This window comes from Salvelinus sp. IW2-2015, linkage group LG36, assembly GCF_002910315.2.
Source record: "Salvelinus sp. IW2-2015 linkage group LG36, ASM291031v2, whole genome shotgun sequence".
NCBI lineage: Eukaryota > Metazoa > Chordata > Actinopteri > Salmoniformes > Salmonidae > Salvelinus > Salvelinus sp. IW2-2015.
The window spans coordinates 37,515,978-37,534,124 of record NC_036875.1 but is presented as its reverse complement, the minus strand read 5'-3'; the positions used below and the strand labels follow the sequence as shown (position 1 = coordinate 37,534,124).

Here is an 18,147-nt window from a genome sequence, read left to right as displayed (position 1 = left end):
CCTGTATTTAGCACCATCCATCATTCCTTCAATTCTGACCAGTTTTCCAGTCCCTGCTGATGAAAAACATCCCCACAGCATGATGCTGCCACCACCATGCTTCACTGTGATGGTGTTCTCGGGGTGATGAGAAGTGTTGGGTTTGCGCCAGACATAGCTTTTTCCTTGATGGCCAAAAAGCTCAATTTTATTCTCATCAGACCGGAGTACCTTCTTCCATATGTTTGGGGAGTCTCCCACATGCCTGCTTTTTGGCAAACTCCAAACGTATTTGCTCATTTTTTTCTTTAAGCAATGGCTTTTATCTGGACTCTTCCGTCAAGACCAGCTCTGTGGGGTGTACGGCTTAAAATGGTACTATGGACAGATACTCCAATCTCCGCTGTGGAGCTTAGCAGCTCTTCAGGGTAATCTTTGGTCTCTTTGTTGCCTCTCTGAATAATGCCCTCCTTGCCTGGTCCGTGAGTTTTGGTGGGCAGCCCTCTTTTGGCAGGTTTGTTGTGGTGCCATATTCTTTCAATTTTTAAAATAATGGATTTAATGGTGCTCTGTGGGATGTTCAAAGTTTCTGATATTTTTTTATAACCCAACCCTGATCTGTACTTCTACACAACTTTGTCCCTGACCTGTTTGGAGAGCTCCTTGGTCTTCATGGTGGCGCTTGCTTGGTGGTGCCCCTTGCTTGGTGGTGTGGCAGACTCTGGGGCCTTTCAGAACAGGTGTATATATACTGAGATCGTGTGACAGATCATGTGACACTTAGATAGCACACAGGTGGACTCTATTTAACTAATTATGTGACTTCTGAAGGTAATTGGTTGCACCAGATCTTATTTAGGGGCTTCATAGCAAAGGAGGTGAATACATATACACTCACCACTTTTCAGTTTTTTTATTTTTCATTTTCTGAAGCAAGTCATTTTTTTCATTTCACTTCACCAATTTGTACTACTTTGTGTATGTCCATTACATGAAATCCAAATATAAATCAATTTCAATTACAGGTTGTAATGCAACAAAATAGGAAAAACGCCAAGGGGATGAATACTTTTGCAAGGCACTGTACGTGAAAGGTGGAGAGTAGAGAACACAATAGTGTATTTTAGGTGCTCCCGAGTGGTGCAGCGGTCTAAGGCACTGCATCTCAGTGCTAGAGGCGTCACTACAGACCATGGTTCAGCGGTCTAAGGCACTGCATCGCAGTGCTATAGGCGTCACTACAGACCCTGGCTCAGTGGTCTAAGGCGCTGCATCTCAGTGCAAGAGGGGTGACTACAGACCCTGGTTCAGCAGTCTAAGGCGCTGCATCTCAGTGCAAGAGGGGTGACTACAGACCCTGGTTCAGCAGTCTAAGGCACTGCATCTCGGTGCTAGGGGCGTCACTACAGACCCTGGTTCGATTCGTGATCGTAAGTCCCAGAGCTTTGACATACTGGTGTAAATCCTTTCTGACATCATTTTACAATTATGAGGAGCTGTGAATGGAAAAATAAAACAGAAATATATTAAGTCCTAGCTAGCTCTTTCCCCTGTGGGAAAAGAGAGGGAGCTCAGTGTGTTGTCCACCATATAACATTTATAAGAGGAACAGACTGTAACTAATGCAACATTCATACAAAGACATCTGAGGTTATGAAACCACCTATCCAAGTCCATTATGATCCTGTTAATAAAGGGGAGAAGAGGTGATAAAACACCACAGACCAGTGATGTTATTTCTAGGATATAAATACATGTATTGTGTATCTGATTACAAATAAGTTACGTTAGAGAACAGAAAAAATATGCTCAGAGGCTAAGGTTTGTGTGTTTGGTTGTTTTGAAAGAACTTTCAGATTCACCAGTGAGCCTCTCCGTAACCCATTCCCCACAATGCAGCAGTGTGATTGCAGAGGCTATTACTGACACATCGTGGGGACGCCTCCAGGAAAAACACTGTTCCAGAGAAAACATGCTTGTTCAGATGCTTGTAACCCAAGAAGAGAGGGGTGGCAAACTCACTCTGACAAGGATTGCGCCCGTAACCATTTCCCCGCTTTTATCTGGCATCCCAAAGTAATGCTGCTTAACAGTTCCTGACGCTTTGTAATGAAGTCAGAAAAGTCAGCTCCACAATAGTCCCAAACTTTGAAGGTCCATGTAGAATAACAACCTATCTGCACACACATACCACAGACATACACACACACACACACACACACACACACACACACACACACACACACACATGGGTGTGCACTGTGTTATGTTTTTCACACGTGTGCTTGTGCGAGAGGGAGAGCAAGAGGGAGAATATTGTAGCAGGCCATCTCCATTGACTTACATTGGATTTGCTTATTTTTTTATGTTGTTTAACATACTCTAGGAGTGTGAGTGGATTAATTTAGGTATTCTTTTTATATGTATATATTGGTCCAGACAATTATTAAGATTTGAGAAAGAGTAAAGAAGCTGAAAAAATGACTCCATTGAATTTGCTCATACTGCATGTTCTCAGGGTGTGTATGTGTGTGTGTGTGTGTGAAGTGACAATAACGACCTTATTTGCTGTATACTATGTAAGTATTGTGAACTAGGCAGTTTCTTAAGAAAATGGCAATGGGGAACTTCATCAAATGTCTGTGGAGGTGTTGGCAGAATGTTTTCTTTTGCCGGAACATTTGTTGTTTCTGACCGTTTCTGAAAGACAAATACAATTGCAAATTGTTGTGGACCTGTAAACAGATTTGTTTGAATGCAATAATGTTTTGCATTCACTTTTTCCCGAACKTAAACCCACGAATTCTGAAACATGATCTACTCTTATGAAAACCACAGTAGCACTACTTACAGAGGTATCCTACACACTTCAATGCAAATGATGTTCTGTTTGCCTGTTCAATTCTACTGTATGGTATAAACCGCGCACCCTGTTGTCTACTAGGATACTAGGAAACTAGGATACTAGGCTACTAGGCTACTAGGCTACTAGCCAGGCTTCCCCAAATATGTTTTCATAATTTTATGTAAATTTACCAGTAGCTGAATCTCACCTGAGAAATCATCAGAGRGAGGGAAACAGCYCCCCTCTGTCTCAGTATGTGTAGCCCATGTATCTGATGCTGTCTGAAGCAAAAGAGTATAAAATGTTGATTGATTAATGCCAGCAGGCATTTGGCCTCCTTTCATWAAAAAAACTAAAATTAGCCAATCAGTGTTGAGCTGAGCTCAACTGTGGGTTGTACTGGTGCAAAAATAAAGTGACGTTTTTGGTAAAAGCCAACTATGCGTGACAACTGGTGCACGCATGCCTTGGGGCATATTTTGTGCGTACGCAGCGTATATAAATAATTTGAACATGTARTCACAGGACTTGATTTATGAAATGTGTTTAAAAACAGTAACCCCATGTGTCCAAAGACTAAATATACTGTAGTGCAATATCAAAAACTCCCATTGTAGATAAACGCTTTGACCGATTTTAAAACATGTCGTCAAATTGGCCATCAGCAGGGCCTCCAGGGTGGCGCAGTGGTCTAGGGCATGCATGCGCTGCTAGCTGCGCCACCAGAGTCTCTGGGTTCGCGCCCAGGCTCTGTCGCAGCCGGCCGCGACCGGGAGGGTCCGTGGGGCGACGCACAATTGGCATAGCGTCGTCCGGGTTAGGGAGGGTTTGGCCGGTAGGGATATCCTTGTCTCATCGCGCTCCAGCGACTCTGTGGAGGGCCGGGCGCAGTGCGAGCTAACCAAAGGGGCCAGGTACACGGTGTTTCCTCCGACCATTGGTGCGGCTGGCTTCCGGGTTGGAGGCGCCCTGTGTTAAGGGTTGGGTTGTGCTTCGGAGGACGCATGGCTTTTGACCTTCGTCTCTCCCGAGCCCGTATGGGAGTTGTAGCGATGAGACAAGATAGTAATTACTAGCGATTGGATACCACGAAAATGGGATAAAAATTAAAATAAAAAATATTAAAAATAAATAAAAATAAAAATTGGCCATCAGCAAGCTTAGAGAACATATGCACTAATGGATATTTCCGTTGTGAAAATGAATGGTTAATTTAGGAAAATAACTGCAAGATAACGGTTTCAATCATTTTGTATGGTATGAGATACCACATCTGCTCATTTGACCATTTCAGTTGCAAAAGATGAGCAAAAAAAAAATGTTTTAAGTTCAACCACACTTGACAATTCTGACCTTGATGTCGTCATGGTTTCTCAAAGACTTTTATTAACATTACAAGTTATTCAGTTTGACGGCGGCCAAATGCTGTTACTGCACTGGGTTGGAGAAATGCAGAACAGACCCGATATTAAGATGACAAGTATCACGCTAATTATGTTTTCCCCTCTGAGAAGACAGTCTGCATTTGTCTCTTCTTGTGGCACACCACACACACGCATGCGCACGCGCACACGCACACACACACACACACACACACACACACACACACACACACACACACACACACACAACACAACACACACACACACACCACACACACACTAACACACACACACTAACACACACACACCCTGCACAACGTGAGCTTCTTGTCAAACACAGAGAGCACACATATTAACAGGCACATAGCTGAAAAGACTCAACAGACCAAGGGAATGAGTATCAAGTGCAAAGTCTGCTGATGCTGGAGTGAGCATAGTCTTACAAACTCATGTGGATCAGTAGGTGTCATTAAAATGATATGAAAATGTAAATATTGATTGTTAGTTTAGGGTATTACGAATTTGAACGTATGCCGTTCGGTTTGCATTATGCTCCACTTCATGGGAATACATTAGATAAAGACCTGTTAATTGTTGTACCTTTAATTTAAGTCAATTTGAATCTTTGTTCCAGATCACAACCAGCTCCGGCAGTGAGTTCCTTCTCCAGGCTGACAATTACCACACTATTTCTAAATGGCATGATGCTATTAAAAGGGCAGCTGACAATTTGGTAAGCAGTTTGCTGTTTCTTATAGACTTATAGACTGAAGGTATGACATTTCTGAAGTCTTTATGATTTCGGACATTGAAACGATGACTATAAATCATTCAGAACATTGTTTAGTCATACCATGCTAACCAAAATGAAAGTAAAACAATTCCCTAAATCATTGACTTCAGGTCAAACGTATGATTTTATGTTCCACATAGTGCAAATAATCACATTGACATGCTATACTTAAGCAATAAGGCACGATTGAGTGTGGTACAGTATATGGCCAATATACCACGGCTAAGGGCAGTTCCTTAGCACGACACAACGTGGAGTGCCTGGATACAGCCCTTAGTCGTTGTATATTGGCCATATACCACAAACCCCCGAGGTGCCTTATTGCTATTATAAACTGGTTACCAACGTAATTAGAGCTGTCAGCCAATCAACATTCAGGACTCGAACCACCCAGTTTATAATGAATAATGAGTGATAATAAAGAGATGTGCGGCCAGTAACCTTTGGACTGAAATGTTTTAACCTCCTTTCTGTTATAGTCTAAAGGAGCTGCTGGGAAGGCCTCTGATAAGCCTGGCATGCGAAGGGCAAACAGCACAGAGTACCTACCTAGACATGGGTTGCCTAGCAAGACACTGTCACTGCCAAGACCTGCACCTGAGTCCCTCTGCACAAAGGAACCCAAACCTGAACACAGACGCTCACTCAGTAAGTTGTCTCCAATGACTAGCTAGTTCTACTACAGTTGCTTACTCAAAACAGTTCTTCACGTGTTGGTACAAGCTGGAACTCACAAAAGTATGCTGATTAAAAGTTGTCTCTTATCTGTGCTACTGCAGGCATTTAATGACTCAGAATAACTTTTTCTAAGGAAGTGGTTGCTTGTACATTTGCATAATATACACTACCATTCAAAAGTTTGGGGTCACTTAGAAATGTTCTTGTTTTTGAAAGAAAAGCAKATTTTTTGTCCATTAAAATAACATCAAATTAATCAGAAAAACAGTGTAGACATTGTTAATGTTGTAAATGACTATTGTAGCTGGAAGCGGCTGATTTATTATGGCATATCTACATAGGCGTACAGAGGACCATTATCAGCAACCGTCACTCCTGTGTTCCAATGGCACGAATATTTGAAATAATCACTCCAATAATCACTCCAAAATGTACTATAAGACATATCTCAAATGTGTTTCTTGGATGACAAACTAGTCCATAGTCAAAGCTAGTCCATAGGCAAAGCTAGTCCATAGGCAAAGTTAGTCCATAGGCAAAGCTAGTCCATAGACAAAGCTAGTCCATAGACAAAGCTAGTCCATAGACAAAGCTAGTCCATAGACAAGCTAGGTCCATTAGGCAAAGCTAGTCCGTAGACAACGCTAGTCCATAGGCAAAGCTAGTCCATAGACAAAGCTAGTCCATAGGCAAAGCTAGTCCATAGACAAAGCCTTTAATTAAACTGACAAGCAGTGTCTAGACTTCCTTTAGACATGGAAAAGTTCAATTTGAGTAATAAGTAGAAAAAGACAGACATGTGAGAGATAAATAACAGTGGGAATCTAAGGAGAGAGGAAGAGCGAGGGTCAGGTAGAGAGATGAGGTGAAGCATAATATCAACCTAGGCTGTAGCATTGTGGAGGAATATTTTCATTCTTATTTTATTTGATTTATTTCACCTTTATTTAACCAGGTAGGCTAGTTGAGAACAAGTTCTCATTTACAACTGCAACCTGGCCAAGATAAAGCAAAGCAATGCGACACAAACAACAACATAGAGTTACACATGGAATTAATAAACATACTTATATTAACATAAACATACTTGGAATTAATAAAAAATTATACAGTAGAAAAAGTCTATATACAGTGTGTGCTAATGAGGTAAGACAAGGGAGGTAAGGCAATAAATAGGCCATAGTGGRGAAATTACAATTACAATTACAATTACAATTTAGCAATTAAACACTGGAGTGACAGATGTGCAGAAGATGAATATGCAAGTAGAGATACTGGGGTGCAAAGGAGSAAAAATATGGGGATGAGGTAGTTGGATGGGCTATTTACAGATGGGCTATGTACAGGTGCAGTGATCTGTGAGCTGCACTGACAGCTGGTGCTTAAAGTTAGTGAGGGAGATATGAGCTCCAGCTTCAGGGATTTTTGCAGTTCGTTCCAGTCATTGGCAGCAGAGAACTGGAAGGAAATGCGGCCAAAGGAGGAATTGGCTTTGGGGGTGACCAGTGAAATATACCTGCTGGAGTGCGTGAAACGGATGGGTGCTGCTATGGTGACCAGTGAGCTGAGATAGGGCGGGGCTTTACCTAGCAAAGACTTATAGATGACCTGGAGCCAGTGGGTTTGGCAATAAATATGAAGCGAGGGCCAGCCAACGAGAGCATACAGGTCGCAGTGGTGGGTAGTATATGGGGCTTTGGTGACAAAACGGATGGCATTGTGGTAGACTGCATCCACTTTGCTGAGTAGAGTGTTGGAGGCTATTTTGTGAATGACCTCGCCGAAGTCAAGGATCGGTAGGATAGTCAGTTTTACGAGGGTATGTTTGGCAGCAAGAGTGAAGGATGCTTTGTTGCGAAATAGGAAGCCGATTCTAGATTTAATTTTGGATTGGAGATGCCTAAAGTGAGTCTGGAAGGAGAGGTTACAGTCTAACCAGACAACTAGGTATTTGTAGTTGTCCACATATTCTAAGTGAGAACTGTCAAGAGTAGTGATGCTGGACGGGCGAGCAGTGATCGGTTGAAGAGCATGCTTTTAGATTTACTCTCATTTTAGAGCAGTTTGCGTCCCACGGACGGAGAGTTGTATGGCATTGAAGCTCGTCTGGACGTTACTTAACACAGTGTCCAAAGAAGGGCCAGAAGTATACAGAATGGTGTGGTCTGCGTAGAGGTGGATCAGAGAATCACCAGCAGCAAGAGCGACATTATTGATGTATACAGAGAAAAGAGTCGGCCCGAGAATTMAACCCTGTGGCACCCCATAGAGACTGCCAGAGGTTCCGACAACAGGCTCTCCGATTTGACACACTGAACTCTGTCTGAGAAGTAGTTGGTGAACCAGYCGAGGCAGTCATTTGAGAAACCAAGGCTGTTGAGTCTGCCGATAAGAATGTGGTGATCGACAGTCGAAAGCCTTGGCCAGGTCGATGAATACAGCTGCATAGTATTGTCTCTTATCGATGGCAGTTATGATATCGTTTAGGACCTTGAGCGTGGCTGAGGTGCACTCATTACCAGCTCGGAAACCAGATTGCATAGCGGAGAAGGTACGGTGGGATTCGAAATGGTCGGTGATCTGTTTGTTAACTTGACTTTCGAAGACCTTAGAAAGGCAGGGTAGAATAGATATAGGTCTTTAGCAGTTTGGGTCTAGAGTGTCTCCCCCGTTTGAAGAGGGGGATGACCACGGCAGCTTTCCAATCTTTGGGGATCTCAGACGATACAAAAGAGAGGTTGAACAGGCTAGTAACAGGGGTTGCAACAATTTCGGCTGATAATTTTAGAAGGAGAGGGTCCAGATTGTCTAGCCTGGCTGATTTGTGGGGGTCCAGATTTTGCAGCTCTTTCAGAACGTCAGCTATCTGGATTTGGGTGAAGGAGAAATGGGGAAGGCTTGGGCGTGTTGCTGTGGGGGGTGCAGGGCTGTTGACCGTGGTAGGGGCAGCCAGGTGGAAAGCATGGCCAGCCGTAGAAAAATGCTTATTGAAATTCTCAATTATAATGGATTTATCGGTGGTAACAGTGTTTCCTATCCTCAGAGCAGTGGGCAGCTGGAAGGAGGTGCTCTTATTCTCCATGGACTTTACAATGTCCCAGAACTTTTTGGAGTTTGTGCTACAGGATGCACATTTCTGTTTGAAAGAGCTAGCCTTTTCTTTCCTAACTGCCTGTGTATATTGGTTCCTAACTTCCCTGAAAAGTTGCATATCGCGGGGGCTATTTGATGCTAATGCAGTACGCCACAGGATGTTTTTGTGCTGGTCAAGGGCAGTCAGGTCTGGAGTGAACCAAGGGCTATATCTGTTCCTGGTTATACATTTTTTGAATGGGCCATTCTTATTTAAGATGGTGAGGAATGCACTTTTAAAGAATAACCAGGCATCCTCTACTGACGGAATGAGGTCAATATCCTTCCAAGATACCCGGGCCAGGTCGATTAGAAAGGCCTGCTCGCTGAAGTGTTTTAGGGAGCGTTTGACAGTGATGAGTGGAGGTCGTTTGGTCGCAGACCCATTACGGATGCAGGCAATGAGGCAGTGATCGCTGAGATCCTGGTTGAAGACAGCAGAGGTGTATTTGGAGGACACGTTGGTTAGGATCATATCTATGAGGGTGCCCGTATTTACGGATTTGGGGTTGTACCTGCATGTCCCAGCATGTCCCAGTTTAGGTCACCTAGCAGCACGAGCTCAGAAGATAGATGGGGMGCAATCAATTCACATATGGTGTCCAGGGCACAGCTGGGGGCAGAAGGTGGTCTATAGCAAGCGGCAACGGTGAGAGACTTGTTTCTGGAAAGGTGGATTTTTAAAAGCCTACTGAGCCTATAAAAGCCTACTGGGCCTATGTAAAAGCCTATATAAGCCTACTGAGCCTTTCTAAAGACAAACATAACATCATAGCTTTCCCTTTCACTTAATTTAACCGTGTGTCTCTTTCTCTGTGTGTTCCTGAGAAGTGTTCAAGTCTTCCAAGCTCAACTACAGCATGTCGGACAGTGCTGATAAAAATGGGGTGAAGAACAGACTCAAAAAGTTCATCACAAGACGGCCCTCTATGAAAACTCTACAGGAGAAAGGCATCATCAAAGGTATCAGAGTATTCTGCCAGGATACGTTGATTATTTTCCACCACACAACACATGTTGTGAGGAACATAAATCTTTCAAAATGTATTGCACATTTTGACTACCTTCTTTCAATTTGGACTACCCTTCAATCAGAAAGAGGAGACTGATCTGTAGCTGTGCATTCCCCGATGTGATGTCACAATTTATTTGATAATAATTTATAACTATAGAATAACTAGTGAAGATTTTATTATTATTAGAGTTATTACACTGATTTGAAAAGGTCTCTTCTCCCCGTACAACAGAGATTGATAAAATTATACTGAATGGATATTATTTCAAAATTAAACAACAACACACCAATCTACATAAATCACATAACCACATAATCCATTTCTCTCAGGGGGAACTAATTTATTGAGCCCACGGTTGAAGGATAATACACCATTAAGGCATTATTTAAACACATTTGCAATCCTTAGAAGAAGGTAACAGTATTTAGAATTTCTCCCAGATTCAAGGAGACCCTTAAATGTGGTGTCCATGGGACAAACGCTTGATCAAAGGGAGAGGACATTATTGACGGAATAAATTAAATACTTGGGACAGGTGCCCCTCAGACTGTCCTTTTTGTCAGGGTTGAAGAGAACGACACTTCAGAGAGTGTTTCCTCAAATCAGGCCCCCTTCCCTCCCTCCCCCTCTTTCCTATCGTACTTCAGAATGCAAATTAAATCCATGCAACGCGAGAGTTATTTGAATTCCTTTAGGAGTGGTAATTTTGCTCCATTGCTCTGGCCCCCTTCCCCTCCCCCTTGTCATTTCCCATGCTTATCCGCTGAGCGCTGGGAAGTAGATTTTGTATACAAAGGTGCCTTGCTCGCAGTCATCGCAGTGTATTTGTTGAACCCTTCCCTCCCCTTCCCTCCAGTGTATAAACAACAGAGAGTTATCTTTGATGTTGCCCAGTGCTAGAGAGACAGCACTGTTCCAGAGGACTCATACAGTAACATAAGCCAGTTGATGAGTGAAAGAGTGTACCTCTGTGCACAGTCAGTTTGAATACCAGTCTATGTTTGATGAGGTATGCTTTGCTAACCCTATATGGCGTCTACTGGAGATGAACTGACCAAAGTTAGTGACCACAAAACCCTGAGTATATTGCCTGTAGGGACAGGTTAAGTGAGGGACTTCTCAGTATATTTGAATGGACAAAAGCAGAGTAATGAACCAATGGGAATTATTTATTTATTTGATTTATTTCACCTTTATTTAACCAGGTAAGCTAGTTGAGAACAAGTTCTCATTTACAACTGCGACCTGGCCAAGATAAAGCAAAGCAGTGCGACACAAAAAACAACACAGAGTTACACATGGAATAAACAAACGTACAGTCAATAACACAATAGAAAAAATGTTCGTAAGGCAAGATAATGTGGTCCCCCTCTCCCTCTGATTGGAGCAAAGATAATGTGGTCCCCCTCTCCCTCTGATTGGAGCAAAGATAATGTGGTCACCCTCTCCCTCTGATTGGAGCAAAGATAATGTGGTCCCCCTCTCCCTCTGATTGGAGCAAAGCTAATGTGATCCCCCTCTCCCTTTGATTGGAGCAAAGATAATGTGGTCCCCCTCTCCCTTTGATTGGAGCAAAGAGAATGTGGTCCCCCTCTCCGTCTGATTGGAGCAAAGATAATGTGGTCCCCCTCTCCGTCTGATTGGAGCAGAGCTGCCTGGGAGACTCAGGGTTCATGGGAAAATGTTTTACTTAGCAATTAAATGCTGTGTGTGGTTAACCATTAGATTGATTATCCTTTACCAGTGTAGCCGTGGAACCTATGTACTGTTATCAACACTGTTCTGGAAACAGCCATCAGAGGAGAACAAGGGCAGTAAGAGTCAAGAGTCAATGCTATGAATTAATGACCTATCCCTCAACCTAATGACGATGATCAATGGACAGTAGTAATGAGATGTTTCAGGTGCGAATGGAAATGGACTATTAAACAGATACTCTACCGTTCCACCAAGTTCCTCCGTTGTGCATTTAAGATCTGAAAAAAAAACGGTTCAGCACAGTTAAAAGCTGTTCTCTTTGATGTTATCGCTAATTTCAATACTTTTTACACTGTAGCTTTAATTCAGTGGGTCTGGGGAATGGTGTTTTTTCCTGAATAAACCATGTGTTTTTTCTTCACAGATCGAGTGTTTGGGTGTCCCTTGTTGGCACTTTGTGAGCGGGAAGGGACCACTGTGCCAAATTTCGTCAGGCAGTGTGTGGAGGCCGTTGAAAAAAGAGGTATGTACTTTTCTGAAAAATATGTTGAAAGTAAGTACTTTGTGTATGGGAAATAATTTAACTATTTACACACACACATACTCAGACACACACACACGGACGGCCCGCTCAGTAGGCATGATTAGGCGACTGCCTATGGTGGAAGATTGACGAGGGCGCCGTTTTCTGAGCTACACTGACCAAGACGCACCTCCAACAACAACATATCAAGCCTCACTTAATTCTGCCCCAAAACAATGACAATTCCTCTCAACCAGTGGCATAATTATCTTTTTAGGTGAGTGCTGATGCCACCCTTTGATAAGCAGCGGCCACTTTGTCAAAGGTGAGGGGCGCAAAATATTTTGCTTGTCCATTCTCAGCCAGCTCTACAGGGTGCTGTTGGAGAGACGCATCTTTCCAACAAAATAATTTAACATCAATCATGTAGCAGACATAGGACATAGTAGAACGAGTATGTGGCCTTTTCTGTAGCCTACAGACTGGAGATAAATTGTATGACAACATCATGCAGGTTTCTCCGATCAAGTAGCCTGACCTAAATGGCTCTCAATCGAATAAAACATTTGCTGTCATGTTAACAAACAACATATCCTAAAAACAGGACAGGTCAATATGGAATGGACATTCACAACTTGTCCATGAGTTCCACCCCATTGTCATGATCAGTGGTTTCAATTTTATATCCATACATTTTTGACAAGCTGATCATAGCGAAAGATAAATTGCTTCTGCATTTCCCGCTGTGTGAACACATTGCAAATAGGCTCAGGATAACTCCGGATAATGTTGGGTAGCTGATATTCAGAGCTTAAATAGACAAATTGATTAGTCACTGGAATCAGTACTAATAAAGCCAATGCAACGGCCTGTTTTACAAACAGTGGGCTTAACACATGGATGGGCATTAATACAATTCCATTGCGGGCTGACTTGGTAGGTTACACCCCAGTAAGCAGAGCTGACGTCTTTTGGACATCTTTTTTTTGTCCTGTCCGGACATAGTTTTTTTGGTGTTTTACAAAAGGTAGGCTTACCAAATAGATTGGCATTCACAAAATTCAATTTCAGACAATACTGTAGGCTAGACCTCAGTAAGAACGGACCAATGGTGACGCCTTTTGGGTGTCTTTTTTTTGGTGCAGTTCTGGAACGGCCTTAATTTCCACATCCACAGACATCGGTTTTTGGTCCGGTCCGGACCAACTCTGAACCAATCATAGACATCTATGTTTGGTTCACATTTTGCCCGGACCAGCCTTGATTTGGCCCAAAGATAGACATCTTAAATTACATATTTTAACTTTCATTCAGAACCAAACATTTGCCTGATTTCAACATCCGGAAAATACATATTTTCATTGTCAGGAAAATCATTATATTGAGAACCAAAATTGAACCTGATTTCTTTGTCCGGATAAAAAAAACATTTTTCAAGTTCAAGGAAAAGATGGCTATCCAATGTCCTGGAAAATACACTGCTCAAAAAAATAAAGGGAACACTAAAATAACACATCCTAGATCTGAATGAATGAAATATTCTTATTAAATACTTTTTTCTTTACATAGTTGAATGTGCTGACAACAAAATCACACAAAAATTATCAYTGGAAATCAAATTTATCAACCCATGGAGGTCTGGATTTGGAGTCATACTCAAAATTAAAGTGGAAAACCACACTACAGGCTGATCCAACTTTGATGTAATCTCTTAAACCAAGTCAAAATGAGGCTCAGTAGTGTGTGTGGCTCCACGTGCCTGTATGACTCCCTACACGCCTGGGCATGCCTCCTGATGAGGTGGCGGATGGTCTCCTGAGGGATCTCCTCCCAGACCTGGAACTAAAGCATCCGCCAACTCCTACTCAGTCTGTGGTGCAACGTGGCGTTTGGTGGATGGAGCGAGACATGATGTCCCAGATGTGCTCAATTGGATTCAGGTCTGGGGAACGGGCGGGCCAGTCCATAGCCATCAATGCCTTCCTCTTGCAGGAACTGCTGAGTTCCCAGCCACATGGGTCTAGCATTGTCTTGCATTAGGAGGAACCCAGGGCCAACCGCACCAGCATATGGTTCACAAGGGGTCTGAGGATCTCATCTCAGTACTAATGGCTGTCAGGCTACCTTTGGCCGAGCCCATGGAGGGCTTGTGCGGCCCCCAAGAAATGCACCACACCCATGACTGACTCACCGCCAAACGGTCATGCTTGGAGGAGTTGCAGGCAGCGAACATTCTCCACGGTGTCTCCAGACTGTCAGTCTGTCACATGTGCTCAGTATGAACCTGCTTTCATCTGTGGAAGAGCAACAGGGCGCCAGTGGTAAATTTGCCACTCTTGGTGTTCTCTGGCAAATGCCAAACGTCCTGCACGGTGTTGGGCTGTAAGCACAACCACCTGTGGACGTCGGCCTCATACCCCCTCCATGGAGTCTGTTTCTGACGTGTTGAGCAGACACATGCACATTTGTGGCCTGCTGGAGGTCATTTTGCAGGGCTCTGGCAGTGGCTCCTCCTGCTCCTTCTTCACAAAGGCGGAGGTAGGCGTCCTGCCTGCTGGGTTGTTGCCCTCTCACGCCTCCTCCACGTCTCCTGATGTACTGGCCGTCTCCTGGTAGCGCCTCCATGTCTGGACACTAGGCTGACAGACACAGCAAACCCTTCTTGCCACAGCTCGCATTGCTGTGCCATCCTGGATGAGCTGCACTACCTGAGCCACTTGTGTGGGTTGTAGACTCCGTCTCATGCTACCACTAGAGTGAAAGCACCACCAGCATTCAAAAGTGACCAAAACATCAGCCAGGAAGCATAGGAACTGAGAAGTGGTCTGTGGTCACCACCTGCAGAACCACTCCTTTATTGGGGATGTCTTGCTAATTGCCTATAATTTCCACCTGTTGTCTATTCCATTTGCACAAAATCATGTGAAATGTATTGTCAATCAGTGTTGCTTCCTAAGTGGACAGTTTGATTTCACAGAAGTGTGATTGACTTGGAGTTACATTGTGTTGTTTAAGTGTTCCCTTTATTTTTTTGAGCAGTGTATGTATTTTAAACATTCGTAAAATACCTTTTCACCCTTCATTCAGAACCTACAATGAACCTAACTTCAACGTCTGGAAAATATGTATTTTATATGTCATTTTGCTTACTGGGACAATTCCAGTTTTGTGGGGGCAGCAGTTTTTGGTCTCACCTATGGCTGCAGAATGGCAAGGGCCAGCCCTGCACACACACAAGCAAGCAACATTTGGCCAGGCTCTGGATACAGCAGGAAAAGTACAAGCAAACAGCTTCTGACTGCCTTGTATGTAAACAAAGGGCCCAACACGCTGGGGTCAAATTCATCTGGACATCTTAACATTTGAGCTGCAGAAAATAGCCATGACATTATACAAGAACGCCTTGCAAAGAATGAAACCTTGTACGTCTGCTTTACTTTTTCAAATCAACCATATCTTCCAGTTACCCCACCAGTGACAGCGGTACAGTATATCGCCTTCCACTGTCAAATGCTCAGCAATGTGGACGGACATTCATTAGAGCAACTGACAGAAAAGACCAGAGGAACGTGTCGCCCCGGCTACCTCTAGGCAGCGGCAGTGTGACTCAAATTGTGCTGGCGATTTTGCATTACAGAGTTGTATTGCGTCCAAGTCAAAGCCTCTATCTAGGCATGATGTGAACTATCCATTCCACTTCAGTGAATGTTAAAATGATCTATCGAAAAACCCAGAATGTCTTTCTAAATTGGTCAATTTTGTTAATCTAAGTCCAAATTAAGCTTAGTCTTGTCAAAGTGTATAGTATGTCACAGGCTTGTGTCTATCTTGTATCCACCAGGTTTAGAGGCTGATGGCATCTACAGAGTGAGTGGTAATCTTGCCACCATCCAGAAGTTACGATTCTTGGTTGACCAAGGTATGTTCTGTTTAATTCACTTGATTCTTGGTTGACCAAGGTATGTTCTGTTGTTTAATTCACTTGATTCTTGGTTGACCAAGGTATGTTCTGTTGTTTAATTCACTTGATTCTTGGTTGACCAAGGTATGTTCTGTTGTTTNCTGTTGTTTAATTCACTTGATTCTTGGTTGACCAAGGTATGTTCTGTTGTTTAATTCACTTGATTCTTGGTTGACCAAGGTATGTTCTGTTGTTTGATTCACTTGTGATTGTTTGTATGTTAAATTGTTTGTATTACGGCCACATTCCCAGTAAACTAATATAGTTTTACTGTCGCTATTATGTATTAATAGTAATTAACTTCATACAGTTCCGTTTCTGCTGAATATCATACAATGAACACACAGGATTGGATTGAGGTGTTCTTTGTGATAAAATGTATACAACCACGACTGTGTTCTGCTGAAATCATGGATAATTCTGAGTAATTACTGAGTAATTCTACTTTACAGCTAAACTATGAATAACTGCAGAGACATATTCTTGTTGAATGAGTAAGAGATCACAAGACTGTCTTTTGCAAATGCAAAAAAAGATTCCCAAATACCTTAAGAATGGGATCTTTCAGAGTAAACGGAAGGATAACGAAGCATCCCTCATGAGACTTCAAGTCAGATCTGTGCCTCCAGTGAAACACGTCTACCTACTTCATCTGAATTATCCAAGGTCTCCTTGTGAGGGGCTGATGGGGGATTTCTCCATCAAACCAACAAGAGAACGTTTGTCTGTTGTTGTCCAGAGCTCTGAGAAGGAAGAAAAGGTTGACCTTTAAACTAATGTATCATTCTGGAATGTATTTTTCTGTCTTGAAGAAAGCTAGGAACCTTCTTCTTTAGACACACCATTATGTTTTTATTGTGCCCTGCAGTCCTACAGATTAAAGAAGTGGTTTGTGACGTGCGACATTGTGGGAAGAGTGACATCACCAACATTCTGCACATTCTGAGCATTCTGACACAGTGACACCATGTGCCTACATTCTGTCCCACTCATTCCATGTCTCCTGAATGTGTTCCCAACCCCCGTTGTTCTACAGAGCCAGTACAGTACAAGCTCAAGTGAGAGTGGGTTGGGAGCATCGACCATGTAGTAGGCTACTATGTCCTTCAGGACCATATAGAACGCAGCAGGTTCACTTTTTCTAGTGGGTCTTTGTACAAGGCAAACGTGGGCTGATTAACAATCCACTCAGATGTGTCAAGTGGACACACTGGAGAGGCTGGCTAATTGAAAGTCTGGACTTTCTGCTAGTGAATACCTAAAACTGTCCAGAGAAAGAGAGAAATACCTTTGTCATTTTCTATGAGTCTGACTGTCCAACAGTCCAACAGTCCAAAAGAATGAAGGGAAGATTAAGAGCATCTTGACAAATCAAGTAKATAGGCCTAATTTCAAAACATGAATGAAATATTTCTAAGATTATTATCTCTATTAAAAGATCCCATGGCTCTATATTCTGATCATGTGACAGGGTTGCCTGAAATTAATGARGGCTTATTTCCGGTTTCAACATACACCATAATGTGACCATTCCACTGTCTTCAGAGCTTCAGGCCCTGTCATCTTGGCTTTGGATCATAGGCCTACTGCTGCCCTCCTGTGACATATTGAGCCTGGTGCCTCTGAATCAGGTATCCACCTACCCAGGGTTTTCAGAAATAACTAATTTCAGCAGAAGGTGTCTGTCAGTCTAAAACAGAGACACATGCTGCTTCATCAAACCTCTGGGTAGCTGGGAGCCTGTTAGTGAGCGCCGCTGTTAGCAGGTAAACATTAGCACAGTAATTAGCCCTCTCTAATTATCCCAATTAAAGCTGTGTTGTTCCTTCTCTCTCCCCTCTCCTGTTCCCTTTTTCTGCACATCTCTCCATCGCTCTCATCTCTAGCTCTCTCTCTCCTTCTCCCTTCTTCTCACCGAGTCCTGTTCTTCTCTCTCTCTTCTCTCCTCCTCTCCATCTCTCTCCGTCGATCGGTTCTCTCCTCTTCTCTTCTCTCTTCCTCTCCTCTCTCCCTCTCACCCCTCTCTCTCGTGCCCACGACTCCCTCTACCTCCCCTCTCCTCCTCTTTCTCTCTTCTCTAAAATCCTCTTCCCATACACACTCTCATCTACTGTGTCTGGCTTCCCGTCCGTCGAGACAG

At 43.2% G+C, this 18,147-nt stretch overlaps 1 protein-coding gene across 2 annotated transcripts in view; it reads left to right on the top strand.

Moving 5' to 3' along the window:
- Positions 1–18,147, top strand: part of LOC111959752 (rho GTPase-activating protein 15) — a 167,908-nt gene that overhangs the window by 122,199 nt on the left and 27,562 nt on the right. For both annotated transcript variants that reach the window (XM_070437588.1, XM_023981546.2), the window contains 5 exons: positions 4,841–4,939; positions 5,479–5,647; positions 9,641–9,772; positions 11,948–12,046; positions 15,888–15,965. In XM_070437588.1, the coding sequence (XP_070293689.1) occupies positions 4,841–4,939; positions 5,479–5,647; positions 9,641–9,772; positions 11,948–12,046; positions 15,888–15,965 (577 nt within the window). The remainder of the gene's footprint in view (positions 1–4,840; positions 4,940–5,478; positions 5,648–9,640; positions 9,773–11,947; positions 12,047–15,887; positions 15,966–18,147) is intronic.